At 49.4% G+C, this 14,163-nt stretch overlaps 1 protein-coding gene across 8 annotated transcripts in view; it reads right to left on the bottom strand.

The window, feature by feature from the left end:
* UBR4 (ubiquitin protein ligase E3 component n-recognin 4) overlaps positions 1-14,163 on the bottom strand; it is a 35,761-nt gene that overhangs the window by 18,517 nt on the left and 3,081 nt on the right. For 6 of the 8 annotated variants that reach the window (XM_053451900.1, XM_053451902.1, XM_053451901.1 and 3 more), the window contains exons 8-54: positions 14,032-14,156; positions 13,656-13,780; positions 13,513-13,572; positions 12,928-13,115; positions 12,580-12,679; positions 12,353-12,493; positions 12,090-12,207; positions 11,762-11,949; positions 11,490-11,649; positions 11,325-11,410; positions 10,935-11,104; positions 10,563-10,845; positions 10,307-10,433; positions 10,038-10,117; positions 9,805-9,933; positions 9,433-9,615; positions 9,193-9,315; positions 8,604-8,946; positions 8,383-8,480; positions 7,998-8,155; positions 7,702-7,914; positions 7,522-7,623; positions 7,328-7,428; positions 6,997-7,195; positions 6,724-6,912; positions 6,585-6,648; positions 6,301-6,492; positions 6,121-6,191; positions 5,860-6,007; positions 5,420-5,644; positions 5,152-5,322; positions 4,873-5,055; positions 4,515-4,673; positions 4,283-4,435; positions 3,907-4,134; positions 3,406-3,563; positions 3,156-3,327; positions 2,880-3,081; positions 2,629-2,792; positions 2,323-2,539; positions 1,913-2,129; positions 1,737-1,769; positions 1,133-1,196; positions 781-915; positions 529-703; positions 263-406; positions 61-182 (exon numbers count right to left, since the gene is read on the bottom strand). In XM_053451900.1, coding sequence (XP_053307875.1) covers positions 61-182; positions 263-406; positions 529-703; positions 781-915; positions 1,133-1,196; positions 1,737-1,769; positions 1,913-2,129; positions 2,323-2,539; positions 2,629-2,792; positions 2,880-3,081; positions 3,156-3,327; positions 3,406-3,563; positions 3,907-4,134; positions 4,283-4,435; positions 4,515-4,673; positions 4,873-5,055; positions 5,152-5,322; positions 5,420-5,644; positions 5,860-6,007; positions 6,121-6,191; positions 6,301-6,492; positions 6,585-6,648; positions 6,724-6,912; positions 6,997-7,195; positions 7,328-7,428; positions 7,522-7,623; positions 7,702-7,914; positions 7,998-8,155; positions 8,383-8,480; positions 8,604-8,946; positions 9,193-9,315; positions 9,433-9,615; positions 9,805-9,933; positions 10,038-10,117; positions 10,307-10,433; positions 10,563-10,845; positions 10,935-11,104; positions 11,325-11,410; positions 11,490-11,649; positions 11,762-11,949; positions 12,090-12,207; positions 12,353-12,493; positions 12,580-12,679; positions 12,928-13,115; positions 13,513-13,572; positions 13,656-13,780; positions 14,032-14,156 — 7,186 coding nt within the window. The remainder of the gene's footprint in view (positions 1-60; positions 183-262; positions 407-528; positions 704-780; positions 916-1,132; positions 1,197-1,736; positions 1,770-1,912; positions 2,130-2,322; positions 2,540-2,628; positions 2,793-2,879; positions 3,082-3,155; positions 3,328-3,405; positions 3,564-3,906; positions 4,135-4,282; positions 4,436-4,514; positions 4,674-4,872; positions 5,056-5,151; positions 5,323-5,419; positions 5,645-5,859; positions 6,008-6,120; positions 6,192-6,300; positions 6,493-6,584; positions 6,649-6,723; positions 6,913-6,996; positions 7,196-7,327; positions 7,429-7,521; positions 7,624-7,701; positions 7,915-7,997; positions 8,156-8,382; positions 8,481-8,603; positions 8,947-9,192; positions 9,316-9,432; positions 9,616-9,804; positions 9,934-10,037; positions 10,118-10,306; positions 10,434-10,562; positions 10,846-10,934; positions 11,105-11,324; positions 11,411-11,489; positions 11,650-11,761; positions 11,950-12,089; positions 12,208-12,352; positions 12,494-12,579; positions 12,680-12,927; positions 13,116-13,512; positions 13,573-13,655; positions 13,781-14,031; positions 14,157-14,163) is intronic. The other 2 variants (XM_053451903.1, XM_053451907.1) reach the window with 1 other exon arrangement.

Raw genomic sequence — 14,163 nt, 5'->3', positions numbered from 1 at the left:
TGCTTTTTAACCAGCCGTGCGTAAACAAGGTGATCTGCCCCACGTTCCCGTCACACTCACCGGACACAGCAGCATCTGCATGTAGAACTTGGAGGCGAGGTTGATGCAGTCCAACTCACACGTGCAGTACCCGTGGATAATGTCCACAAGGGCGTTCACTGTGGCTTCCACGTGTGTGAGTCCTGCCGGAAAGCACAAGAACTTTGTCAGGTTAAACATTCGCGTGCAGATGGGGGGACGAGCGTCTGGGGCATCGTAATACCTGGCAGACAGGCAGGGGCCAGGAAAGCATTTTTGGGCTTCGATGCATGAAGTTTCCAGAACTGGTTGACCAGCTGCGTGATGAACGTGAAGGTCTCTTCCCCGTCTGCGGATTGCACGGCTTCCTTCTGATCCCCGCCGCTCTCTGATGGGGAGGAAGAAGGGCAGACTGGAGTAACTAACCGATTAAGATTATGGCGCTTGCATAAATGGAACTCACTGATTTCTCACCAATACGCAGGTCTGATTATTTGGAGGTTTTCTCACCTGTATCTCCTGCAGGCAGCTTGGACTCCGTGTAATGGACCAGGTTGTTGGGTCGCATTATAGCGATGGAGCGAGCAGTGACTACCAGCCTCTGGAACACCTCTGGATCCAGGTCTTTCCCCTCCTTGGCGCAGGCGCTCAGGCACTGTACGGCATTACTCAACAACGCCTGATCCTGGAGGGGCACATCAGTGAGACAGGCAAAAAAGCCACGAACCCCCCCGAAACACAACAGGAATCCTGCCGTCCTACCTTGTGGTTGTGGTAGGCCGATCGGCTGCTGTGCAGACTGGCTAGCAGGCTCTTGGTTTGTAGCTGGACGCTACAAGGAGTTGGCATAGAAAGCAGGACGGTGGCCAGTTCCAGAGCAGACGCCTTGGTCTTCTCCTGGATCAGAGACACGCGTGTGTTATGTTATAGCACAAGAGCCAAGCGTCCAAAACACTAAATGATAAACGCTTTAATTTAAAGTGTCGACACTGTGAAGGAATCTGCGGAAATCCACACTTGGAGGGAAGACCCGTTCGTCGCAAAGGAACTGGATCCATCAAACAGACGGAGAGCTACACAGCCGCCATCCCAGCTCCAGAAAACAATCTCTTACCTTGTCAGACACCAGTCCAAAGCCAAAGCAGCTTTCCAGAGCTTCCAGCGAACTTCCCACAAGTCTGAGGATGACAAATGGTTAATGTATTTAACTGCTCCAAAGAAAAAAAAAACCCAGAGCAAAGCAGTTTTCTGTAAATATCCGTACAATTAAAGCTACAACTCCAGACAGTTATTAATCCGATTCTGGTGCGACACATTAGTCACGGTCAGAGGGCGAGCGGTTAAAGGCCAAAACCGTGCCTGAATGCAAGGCATCTTTCCAAGGCGCACACAGCAGATACACAGGGGTTAAATGAACTGCCTCACACCTTTTCGGAGTATATCCAAAGTGGAAAGCCTCTACTGAAAGCTGTACTGCGGTCTGTGACTTACAGAAAGCGCGCTCGGTAAGTGAACGCTCCAAACGGCCATCGCTTTGCAGGAGTCCCATGCCCCAAGCCCCCCCCAATGACTATTCTCAATACGCTTTACATCTGGTGTACTGTCTAAAACGTAACCTCTTGGCATGCAAAGAGCACCGGGAACTGAAGCATAATTAGGCACACCGCGGAGGTCTGTGTGCACACTCAGTCGTGCAGAGAAAAGTGAACTTTACTAACCGGTCCATGATCGTTAAAGGCTCTGGGTCAGAACTTGGGGGGGAGCAAATAAAATAGAAAAAAAAAGTGTGAAGCAAAGAGAACGGGACACAGAGGGATACCACAAAAAGATGAGGAAATAACTTTAACCTGTAAAGACCCTTTTATCACAGAGCTCCCTTCTTGCCCCCACTTACCTCTCTATGACTGTGCCGTTAGTGGAGGGTGGGGTGGCAGTCTCCCCATCAGGGGAACCATTCCCTTGGTTCAGGTTTGGAGGGCACACACTGCTCACAGAGGCCGATGGGAAGTCCTCGGGCGGTTCGTCCGGCCAGCCAAACTGTTCTTTAGTCTTCCCGTATATCTTGATGGCATCTATCATGGTAACACCGGCTGGGTCTACAGAAGCACCAACTGCAACAAGCCAGGACGCGTGGTGAGAAACACACGGCTCTATCATTACCCAGAGGGATGATCATCATGACTTCGTTCCCTAATATACTATTCATGGGGGTCGTTTCTATTCAGCTTCCGTTCAGGATATCTGGCAATTGGCGTTTTTAAAGCCGATTGTTTACAATGTTGAAGACGTCACATTGAGACTTACAGAATAATGTGAGCTTTTTGTCCGCTTGTAGAGCTTCTTCCCGAGTGAAAGGGAAGTCAAACCACCGGGCTCTGCTGAGATTCAGCTGCATGGTGCGGCCAAACATTTCGATGTAAGATGGCGCCCGCTCGATGGCTTGCGTGCCAATCTGAAGCCGCATCCCGGTCATCACCATCGTGCTGTTGTTGTTCAAAACTTCGACCGTGAATCCTCCAGGCTGGAAGGAGAAAGATCTCGGTGGGAAAACAGTCCCCCCAACACACGGGAGAACATGCTCAGAATGCGCGAGGGGGCTCAGGGTCATACCTTTGTGTTGGCGACGTACATTCCCGTGGAATTGAGCCGGTGTTTTATCTGCTGGGCGTTATACAACTGCAGGAGGTCGTTCCCTCCGTACTCCACGTCCGTCAGCTGCTGATTATGCTCGAAAAAGTCGATGGGGAAGGTCACTTGGCTGGACGCTCGAGTCACTGAACAGAAAAAAGTTAGAAAGTTAAGGACAAACTCGAAGTTTTTGCACATCGACAGAAACCAATTGAACGGAGAGGGTTCCTTACGGACGGTGGCCGGCTTGCGTTTGCGCACTGGCTTCATGATGCTGATGCTACTGCTGGGTTGCAGGGAAGGCTGCAGCCAGTACGATGTATTCTCCACGCTGGCCATATAGATGCGCAAACTCCCATCCTCGCACAGAAGAATCATGGTGGTTCTCTGCTGGTCGTTGCTAGCCGTGTGCCGAATGGCTACCATATCTTGGATCTGAAAAAACCCAACAGGTTAGTAACGGCTGAAACCGACCAACCCAAACTTTCCAAAAACTCTTCTCGACTTACTTTGGCTTTGGCCGGCAAGGTTTTGATCTCCTGGATAAGGAAGCTGTCTGGCTTTATCATGACCACGAGAGGTATCCCTGTGGTCTGCTGGACACAACACACCAAACCTGGGTGGTTCATGACTTCTGACCACTGACAAAGTGCTGGGGAGGACTTACTGCCTCCATTTGTACTGCAATACAACAAATAACTTTGTGATGACCTGAAACCGTCCATGTAGTCCGTAAAAAACCGTTTCTACCGCACTCACCCTTTTAGATTGATAGGGAAAAGGCGCAGTATCTCCAGAGAAGACCGGTTCATGGTGGCAGCAAAGGACTTTCCTTGGCAGTAGCTGAAGAAGAGCATCTGTAACACGTGGGAGTAATACACAGACACCCCGCCACCGGCAACCTGCCCGTTACTATCCTGCGAGAGGACAAGGGAAGAAAAAAAACATGAGGGGAAATGTGTTTTTATTTAAAACTCCCGTTCCCAAGCTGGTGAAAGACTCTTCAGAAAATGTTTGCTGCACACGGGAGGTAAACGCAGAGCTTCTCCTGGCATTTACAGCTTTTACCCAAAGAGTTTACCAGTGGCTAAACCTGAGCAAAGAAACTACAGCATATCAGGAATTAAAAATGATTAAAACAAACCAGTTAGAAACCACAGCAATCATCTAGGCTTACGGCGACTACAAACAAGCCCTCCGCAACCCGACGTTTCACCTGAACACCAAACGTGAAGTTTAATTAGCAGGATCCTCACTAACCTTCAGGTCTTCGTGGGTGACCTCCAAGACGTTGGTGACATAAAAAGGGCCATGTTTGGCGCTGCTGGCCTCCTCCATGAGCTGGGTGTAAATGTAGCCCGCGGAAGACATGATCACAATGATATTCTTCCCCTCCTCGTTAAAAAGGAAAGTGACGTCGCGGATTTTAGAGCTCGGAAGCAGGAAGTAAAATGTGGGACTCAGAGCGTCCGCAGACAAGTCGTAAACCTGCGATGAGAACAATACGTAAGACCCCCATAAACCGAGAACAGCAGGGGCTTCGAATACAGATTACTGTTCATTACTCTCGCACGGGAATAATAGCGCTGTGTGCAAGCCAAGGACACACAAACCCAATACAGAGGAATTATCTGACCTTCACAAAGTCCGCTGTAACGATGGCCAGTTCGGTTTGGGAGCCTGGTAGCCACACTGCTTTAATGATAAAGTTTCCAGTAGCCAACTGAGGGTGAAGCACCAGATGATCAGACACTGACCCTGAGCTGCTGAACGTGAGGACGTGACAATCCTGGAATACGAGAACAAAGAACGTGAACGGATATCCATGCACGTGGGAATCAGAGATCACGAGAGTCAGGCATGCTTACCTTTAACCCACACACTGCCAGATAGTCCTCCTTGCAGGGGTTACCTGTCAAACTGAGAACCGTGAACGGTACAGGGGCAGAAGCCAGACGCGTCAGGGTCAGTTTCCGCTTGCTGGAATCGGCTTGTTTTAAGAGTGCAGAAAGCTGCAATACGGTAATCTGCAAAGCAACGGGAAAGAGTATAGAAGATATGCAGAAGTCGCTGCGCAAACCGTAGGAGTCGCCAAACTGAATTAACACGAACATTCTCAAACACGATACTGGGTTCATTTAATTTCTTAGCTAAATAGATATAAAAGCTACTTGTTTAATCACTAAGTATTGAAAGATCTGGTTAATGTGTACTCCGTGAGCTCACCTTCCCCTTCTCATGACTGACAGCGAGATGTTGCCTACGTCCATGAGGAGAAGACAACACGCACATAGCGACCCGGCGTAACACGTGCGCGCTGATCAGCTGGCGGATGGTCTGACCCTGGTCACCGCTGTAATTCATTCTCACGTTCTCGAAAGCTCCTTCCTGAGAACCCAGTGTGGGAACCTGAAAAAAAAAAAAGGGAAAAAAAAAAGGGAAAACATGCCCAACGACATACTGAAGCTGGAGGACAGGACTCCCCTTTGACGGTCCACCACTTACCATCAGCTGGTCTGTCATTTCCACACTCTTCTCCAGAGAGTGGAGCTGATCGAGAGCCTGCTGAGCTCTGCTGCTGCTTCCCACGGCGGACGCCTGCTGGAAGTTATTCCTGATGGCGCCCATCAAGAAATTGAGCATGTCCAAAACCAGAGGTGCAAAAGAGACGTTGGCCTGGAACACGGATAGACATCGCGTAAGACTCAGCCATCCATCCACAAAATCTTTAACTTCAAACAACATGCGTCCGCTCCGGGACCCTTTCACAAACCTGACAAACGAGCTCTTCTCTGCAGCCCTCGATGTTTCGACACAAACTGCTCCTCTTTGGCTTCTCGTCATCCCCTTTGCCGTCGCTGATGGTGACCTTGCCCTTTTCGGTGAGAGCGGAGCCCGGGTGCCGGATGGCACTCTCCGGAAGACGAGGCTCGCTCTGGAAGGCAGACTCCTTCATGGTGGAGCTCATGCCGCTGCTGGGCGTTCTCTTAACCAGAGCCTAAAAGGAAAGCGCGACGTGCTTTTAAATAAGAAGTGGCTTTTGTTGACCAGACAAGAGCCCAGACCCAAGAGTCTAACCATCTGCTTGACCTTAAAAGAAATTAAATACAAATTCATGTTCTTGCAATAATTTACAGAGAAAAAGGGGGTAGCAACATCAACAACACATTGTTTTTTGAGGAATCCAGTCTCGCTTCCATTAAGACCGCTTACCATACAGCTGCCGTCTTCTTTGGCTCCACAGTCACAGAAGAAAGAGCCGTACTTCGCGTAGGAGATCTCGTGGTCTTTGTGGCAAACCTTGGCGCACACGGTGCACACTCCAACTCCGTCCACCATCTTGCAGGTGTGGCAGTGGTACCTGGGTACGACGGAGGGGGAAGAAGCAAATCAAATTGGAAAATGGTGGATAAGGACGAGGCCCCACAAGGTCTAGATACGGTTACAGATAAAAACATAGGCCCCAGAACTAACCAGTGCTGATTCATGAACTCCTTCTGTGTGATGGTGAACGTACACAGCTTATTACAAAGTGAATCTTCATCCTATACAGAAAACGAGAGCAATCGTATGATTTAAATAACGGGTAAGCCATCCTGCAATCTGCAGGGCGTGGGAACCAAGAATGAGAACGGCGGGGAGCGCGGTGCCTACCGAATCTTCAGCCTGAGAATCGTCCTCTTCCACCGCCAGCTCCTCCACCCAGTCCGAATCCATCTCTATGCCCCTCTCCTCCCCGTCCACAGAAGGATGGCTGTGCCCCTGACCCGAATTGTGGCTCAAGGCATTAGTTACATCCGCCAGGTATGTCACTATGTGGCAGGTGCACTCCAGGATTGTCACATGCTGAAGGGGACACGGCAAGAGGCATTTATTGGGGATGCAGAGTGCGTCACAACCTAACTCCTAAAACACAGGTACAAATCCAGCATACCCACCTTGCCTTGCATTACATTATTGTTCATTTTCTCTACAACATTCTTCTGGGAGAGATACTTCTTACTGGAAGACAACAAAGTTTATCAGGAACAGCTTTATGAGCTTGAGGGACCTCTATCTGCTCGCAGCTCTACTCACCATCTGGATAACCAGTCCAAAGCCGCTCTATGAAGCTGAAGGTGTCCAGCACCTTGTCCAGCACTCGCCAAAGTAGCCATCACCACCATAAGTTCAGGGAAACCTGTCCCGTCGCCGTTGGAAAGAAGGTCAGTGGCCATAGGAATGAGGGTGCTGAGAAGCACTGTGCACACACCTTCTCCTACTTGGCTGCGGTAGGAACGTGACACAAGTCAGAAGATGCACCACACAGACACGGACCTTTCTCGCACAGACGCAGTAAATAAGCGTTACCTGTTCTCTCGCACGATATAAGCCGTGAGCAGCTGCAGGAGCTGCCGGTTCTCCTGGACAATCTCTGACTGATCAGAGTCCTTGGGAGGAGAAGTCGTCATTCGTACGAGCCACGACTGTAACTGCGCAGGTTCAACGCAGGCTAGCTGAGCTAGCGTACCACAAAGATGCAGCAGACTGGGGTTCGGGCTTTTTTCAGCTAGGGGGGAGAAATGCCACATATTACCAGTTCCTTTCTAAGCAGTCGTAATGGCTCGGATAATCAGTATTTAAGCATGTAATCAATCTTCTTCCATGTAGGAGCAGCGGGGGAACGTCTGGCTCTACTCACTGAGTTGGAAAAGTTTGGTGAAGAACTTGAGAACTCTGTTACAGAACTTGGCTGAGAGTGCCTCATTGGCGGTCGCCATCATTATCTGCACCAGTTCACCTCTGCCAGTAACACAAAAAGACAAAAAGTCATCGGCTCGCAAAATCACAACTTAACAGGAAACACCGCAACTTCCACAAATACCAGATCCGTACCTCTCCGTGAAGAACTCCTCCATCACCTTGCGGGTCTGGCTGCTTTCTAGCTGCTTCTCCAGATACTGCAGACACTCTTCCAAAATAGACTCGTCTAACCCACTACAAAATAATACAAAATAAATAAAATGGGCAGGTAAAAGACACCCCAAGCTTCGCACGCGCGGGAAGAGGACTCACCTGGACGGGTCAGAGTGATTGGCCAGGATATTGTAGCATCCTGTGATCAGTTTCTCGTAGACCCGTGAAAGGAACTCGTCCGACTCAGCAGGGCCAAGGACCCTCTCCAGTGAAGTGCTGCACAGCTCAGCCACGCTCTCCGTGCAGCTCTCCAGGAGCAGGGGCAGCAGGGACTGTATCAGCTGACGGGAGTTCTGCTCCTCGGGGTACCATCTGGTGGTGTCAAACAGATCAGTCAGTGAAACACATAAGGATGCCCCTGGGGGCCATGCAGCTTCTTACTCAGAGATACTCACACTATGAGATCTCCAGTGAGTCGGACGAGGGAGAGGAGAACGTGTTTGAGGGAAGCTGCAAGAGACAGGCTGGCGCTGCACAGGGTTCCCAGGTGAGCCGCTTGAACCGCTCCAATATAGCTTTCCGAGGGGATTGTGTCATTGGCAAAAGCATTGCGCTAGAAAGTGAAGAGGTAGCTTTAAATACCACGGTGTACGTATCCAATAGTCTACGCATTCTTAGACACTACGTACGGGGATATGGCCACCCTGCCCCACCATTTATTCCAGGGGGTCATAAGAAAGAGACTTCAGAGGGCATTTTATTTGTTTACCTCTAACAAAAAATACGAAAGCCAAAAACAAGAATCCTGCATTTTATTTACCCAGCGTGTCTTAAACTCACCCACGATCCGATGCTGGGGAACTCATTGGTGTGAATGTTGTTCCAAGACTCGCACAAGGTCTGCAAAGCCGTAGGGAGGTTCTGTACCAAGACCGGGCCTACGGGAGAGGACTCGGGTAAGAGCAGCAGAAGGCGGCAGGTTCCAGACATTTTCTATAGGGCATCCATTAGGAAAGTCATATGCCCATTTATGAAATTAGCCAATACCCCCTTCCTCTTACCCAGTGTGTTTGCCTTGCAGCGGGCAGAGCCGATCGCCAACACGGCCGCATAGCCTTGCAGCTTCTTCTCATCGTGCCCATTCTCCTGTGGCAGGCTCTGAAGTAGGTAGCAGCGTGTCAAGGTGGCGTACAGGTCCAGAAGCTGCAGAGCAGCGGGTAGAAGGTTCTTGGCCACTTGGGAGGACGCGTGTGGGTCAGTCTCTGTCGACAACTTGGAAAAGTGCTCATCCAGAGACACCTGCACCTTGCAAATCATTGCATCGAGCGCATAAATGCACTGCAAGCTGGGCCCCTGGCGGAGCTGCTCAAACGTGTACCCGCTGGTGCTGCAGTAAGTGGAGATCTGAAAGAGCAGAATGCATCTTATCACCAAAACTCACGGCCAGCACATAAAGCAGACCTTTCCATACGGAAGGACAACGACCATCAGAGAACGCAGTGCCTTCCATCTTCCATGCAGAATACCAGCGTGGACAGTGTGCACTTCACACTAACAATATAGGCTTGAAGGCCAACGATTACGTGGTCTGATTTTATGATTACCCACATTTCTAGGCGGTCAAAGCGTATATATATCAGCCACGCTCACCTGTTTGGCGATGTACTCCTCTGCCACTTCCACGTCATACTTCAAAGAATTGCATTTGGTCGACGTTTGCTCCGTTAGAGACGCAGCTTGCTCCGGTTTCATTCCTTGTTTCACTAGGTGATCCTGGGGGGTAAACACGATAATGTGAGTTGCCAAAATGTCCCGTTTTATTACCAGAAGAAAACACCCATCAGTCACGCGTTGCTTAGCTTCAGGATACATTCAGAAGACGTTGCGTACCGTGATCCACTGCTGGTACGACGGGACCCGCAGGCGAGAAGCCCAGCGCAGGGTGTGCAGGATTTCGCATTCGCTGGAGGATGACCCGTTTGCAGACAGCTGCTTCATGTAGCTTTTGGAAGGAGGCAATATTCCCAGAATCCTCCACAGTATAAGGAAGTGATACTGCAGGGCACAGGCCTCCTGAGATGGTTGGGGGGGGAAGGTTTATTTTATTATTGCTGGGGAAATCAGGCTTACTGAAAATACCCCTCATATAAGCCATTTCAAAAACTGTGTACAAAGATATGTAACACACATTGATCCATCACCGATACCACGCTACTACCCCAAAATCACCCAAATCCCAGGCCACCTGCTCATATCTCATACCAAAGGGGTTACATTCTTGCTTTCGCTTCTCCGGAGAGTGTCGAACTGAGATCCCGCAGCCAGTAAGGAAATGAGTGCAAAATACAAGTCATCGTATTTCAAGGATCGGGAGAACAGGTCTTCGCACACCTGCAGGGGGTAAAAAAAGATGATTTCGCTGTTTTAAGATATTGTTCAGCTTCCAGCCAATAAGCAACAACAAATCACAGGAGTAGAGGTAAGAGAAGCCTTACTGCGCTGTCCAGCCGGTGAAGATCATCTTCAGAGGCCTCCTGAGAGAGAACGCTGTAAAATCGAGGAGGTGGAGGAGCATCTGAAACAAACGTTTTAAGATTAAAAGCAAGCAACGACAAATCTCTCCACAAACGCTGCATTAACAGGATCCCGTCCCCGGGCTGGAAGCCCACTCTTGTTTTATTTTATAGCGCAGATCAAATCAGCGATCAAGATTGAGGGTCATCAAATACCAAATGAGCACTAAGAACTGTCCGGTAGATCTCACCACTCGAGCAGTGCTTTGTCCAGTTTTCTTCCACCTCTTTAAACCCGTAGTATGAAGCGGAGGTACGACCGGTCCCATCCATTGATGCTCCAGAGCCCAGCGGAGGAGTGAGAAGATTATATTGCACCTACAGAAACGAGACACGTCACCCATCACTGGCTTAAAAGCGTTAAAATCCCAAATCCTTCCCTCCGCCAACCCCTGCTGAACTTCATGAGGCCTTCATGCGACTCTCTGACGAAGGGCCAATATTTACCTGCTCGAAGAGATAGAGAGGAGGCTTGGAGTACTGATGCAGTAGATAGTCGAACACTAGCAGCAGTCTTGCCAGTAGCAGCGGCACGGCGGACAGCTGACTCTCTAGGTTGGCGGCCAGCTCCTGCAGTGTCTGAACGCACAGTAACAGGACCGAGTGACGCCCTCGTTCCGACAGATTGTGGAAAATCAGCAGAAGGAGCTGAAGGTGATCCACATTCACATCTTCTGTGTCACCGGGGAGCATTCCCTGCAATGCATTCTGTTTTAGCGTCGCCACAAACCTGCCGAGTAGAATAAGAAAAGAGATCAGACATAGCGCATAAAACAAAGTTTTCATAGTACGGCCCCATCAACACAAACAGGTTCGTACCTCTCCCAGACTCGCAGACATTCAGGCACGTCCGGCTCTCCCTGGGAGCTTGCCTTGTGCTGCCAGAGCAGTAACAGGCGCGAGAGGACAGACAGAGACTGAGGGTGGATGTACAGGGGCCACGGACCCTCGCTCATTGGAGCCACTCCCAAGTGCTGAAGAAGAGCGCTCTGGAACAGAAAGCGAGAAAATGGTGAAACTCAAGCCAATGGTTTAGATATTAGATAATATTAGCGGGATCCGCGGTACCGAAACGTCATGTTCCTTTTCACACACTGCATGGAGCGTAACTAGACATACATTAACTCGCTGCTGCATGTCATGTATTTACGTATCAGGTCCCCAGATGGAGAAGCAGCAGAATGATAGCAGAACCTGAGCAAACCAAACCTGCATCATAGGAGACTGGAGGTCAGACGTCACCAGGCAGTGGTTAAACTGATAGAGAGCGACCGCGAAGTCTTCATCCGAGGAACCTGAAGCAGAAATGTTACGGTCAGAAGAGGTTATGGAAAAGCCATTGGCCATTTATGAACCTGCCTCGTGGCCACTCACCTTTCAGGCCATCCTTATCCACGTCCTTTATGATGCTGGCCAGCGTGGCCATGTGCTGCTCGGTTAAAGACACGCTCAAGTAGTTCCGGATAAAGTTACTGCGAGAGTTCAGCATGCAGCCGGTGATAAAATTCAGCGTACTGGAAGCCAGACTAAGGAACTGGACACAGAGTAATACCAACAGAGTTACATTTCCGTTAGTCAAGCGGTCAGGGTTCTCTAAACTAGTTCAGGACAGCATCTCAGTAAGATGGCTTGAGGGCTTTACGTACCAGTTCAGGGTCCTTGCGACTGGCCAAGATGTTGCCATTTTCCCCGTTGTTCTGCTTGCTGGGGCTCTTTGGCCTCGGGGAGCTCTCCAGAGGCGGTGGGGGTGGTGGCGGTGGAGGAACAGACTTCTCTTTACTGGGAGAAATGGTTTCTTCAAACCACTGCCCGAGGATTGGTTCGCTATCATCATCTGCAGGAAGGACCAATAAACAGTCAGTCGGTCGGTCTATAAGCACCCAGGCCAACATCTGGCCCATCTACCTTTATGAACTCCAGGTCCCTTGGTGCTATAGCGGCAGAGGCATGGAGCATCATGGGATTTTAAGTTACCTTGACTGCTGTCTTCCTCTGTACTGCTAAAATCATCTTCATAGTAAGTGTTTGAGTCCGTGGAGGCGCTGGCATCACTGCTCATGGATCCCTTTCTCTGACGCTGCAAGATGCAAGCCTGAAAAAAACATTTATGCACAGCGTAAACAAACAGTTTTAATATAATATCTATGCAAAAGTCCCCAGTCCATTTTAAATTGCAGGTCAAACCCAGAGCTATTTTTCTATCTGGGATGCAATATAACAGGAATGGCGCGGGTCACCTTGCGGTATGATGTCGATAAAACGATGAACAGCAGATTAGTCAACGGGATGGAGTCTGTGAGTCGCTGGATTCTCTGAATAGATGTGCTCTGAGCCGTGATATTCAGCTCTGCGAGGGGTCCGTCTGAGTCCCAGGCCTGCTGCAGGAGGAGGAAAAATAAAAAGCTAGTACACGTCGCTGGAAGAACATGCTTAAAAAAATAGAAACATACAGAAATCTACTTACCTTGTGGAGAGTTTCAACCTGCAGGTCTTGGAATAAGGATGTCAGTAGCTTAATAGCATGGTTTGCCAGCACCACGGACAGAACCCCAAAACCCTGGTGTCTGTAGAGAAAATAAACATGCTAAATTAACAGACACATCACATGCTCAGAGAGAAACACAATGGGATCAAAACCAGCTCCGTTCTCACGGAAAAACCTTTAGTCAACGAAGAAAGAAATGTAAAGCTTTTAGGTCTCTTCTCATCTAATATTGAATGCCTTCCAACAAAATGTTAAACGCATTCATAGAAATCTGCTATCGGCCCATCGAGGGCTGAACCACGTACAGCATTAATTAAAAGCACCTACCCTTTAATCGGACCCAGCTTAGGGGAGCCAACGGCATCCTTGGCCCGGGTGATGTCACGGACTCGCAGAGCGGCCAGGGGGTCTTTCTCCTTCCCCTTATCCGCCAGCGCAGTGGGGCTGAGGTTCAGAATCAGGTAGAGACTGTTCACCAAGCACCAGGCTCCCAGGAGCTGGAAGTTCTGGTAGTGCTGGAGGGGGAAAAATGAGATTGAAGCGAAACATTTATTAAAGCTCCGACGTACTATGCGAGATTAGCATTCATTTATGTACATGTAATAACTGAACAAATGCTATTCGTTAACCCATTGTTACATACTGCTCTTTGAAATTGTATTTGTTTCCTTGGTAAACTTGTTCTATCTCCTCACACTGATAAACCTCTGCAGTAGTCAAAAATATTTTTCTTTTTGACGTCAGAACTACCAAAACTGGTAGAAATTTCCAAATATGTTTTTTTCCAGGATTATACAGATTTCCTTTAAACAAAGTGAGAAGTAAACGCAGCCAGGCTTCGCCAGCGGCCATCTTTATCTAAAAGTCGCCAGGTGGGTCGACACCAAGCTAAACACGCAGAGGGATCCTCACCTCTCCTCCGGCTCGCCTGGAGCTGTTAATCGCCTGCCCGATCATTTCATAGATCTCCAGCTAGAAGAAAGGAAGATAAGGACGTGACAAACTCATTCAAGATCAAGAGTGCTGACAAACGTGGGACCAGAACCCCCACTTACACATTTCTGTACAATGGTGGCTGCATCATTCTCGTAATCCTCCTCTTTGCAACTTGTGGACCCTGTCCGGACCTGTTGGGGGCTGCCCACATGGAGGATAGCCATGCACGTGGCCACGCTCACACCTACAACAGAGAACAAGAGACATGGAGTGGCTGAACACTTCCTATGCAATCTGTTCATGTTCCAAAATACTATAAATGTTTAACAGAAAATGTCTAGTCCAGCTCCAGAAAGAACCAAACCACCTAAAAGGAATAACACCCCCCACCTCCCCCTCAATGAGTTAGTAAAACCTACAGGCAACATGCAGGCTATTCTGCTGAATTCATATGGCAGACAGTACAGATCCGCCAGTCTGTTGGTAGCGGGTTACCTGCGTACAAACAGCTAAGGGCCAGGAGCGTCACATCCTTCAGACGAGGAGGCGTCAGCGGTTCCATCACAGGCAGGGACAGGGTGTCCAGAGCCATAGTCACATCAATCACAAGAGAATGGAACCTACGGA

Source organism: Spea bombifrons, chromosome 12 (genome assembly GCF_027358695.1).
Source record: "Spea bombifrons isolate aSpeBom1 chromosome 12, aSpeBom1.2.pri, whole genome shotgun sequence".
Taxonomy (NCBI): domain Eukaryota; kingdom Metazoa; phylum Chordata; class Amphibia; order Anura; family Pelobatidae; genus Spea; species Spea bombifrons.
The sequence above is the reverse complement of the archived record's forward strand: the minus strand, read 5'-3'. Positions and strand labels throughout refer to the sequence as shown.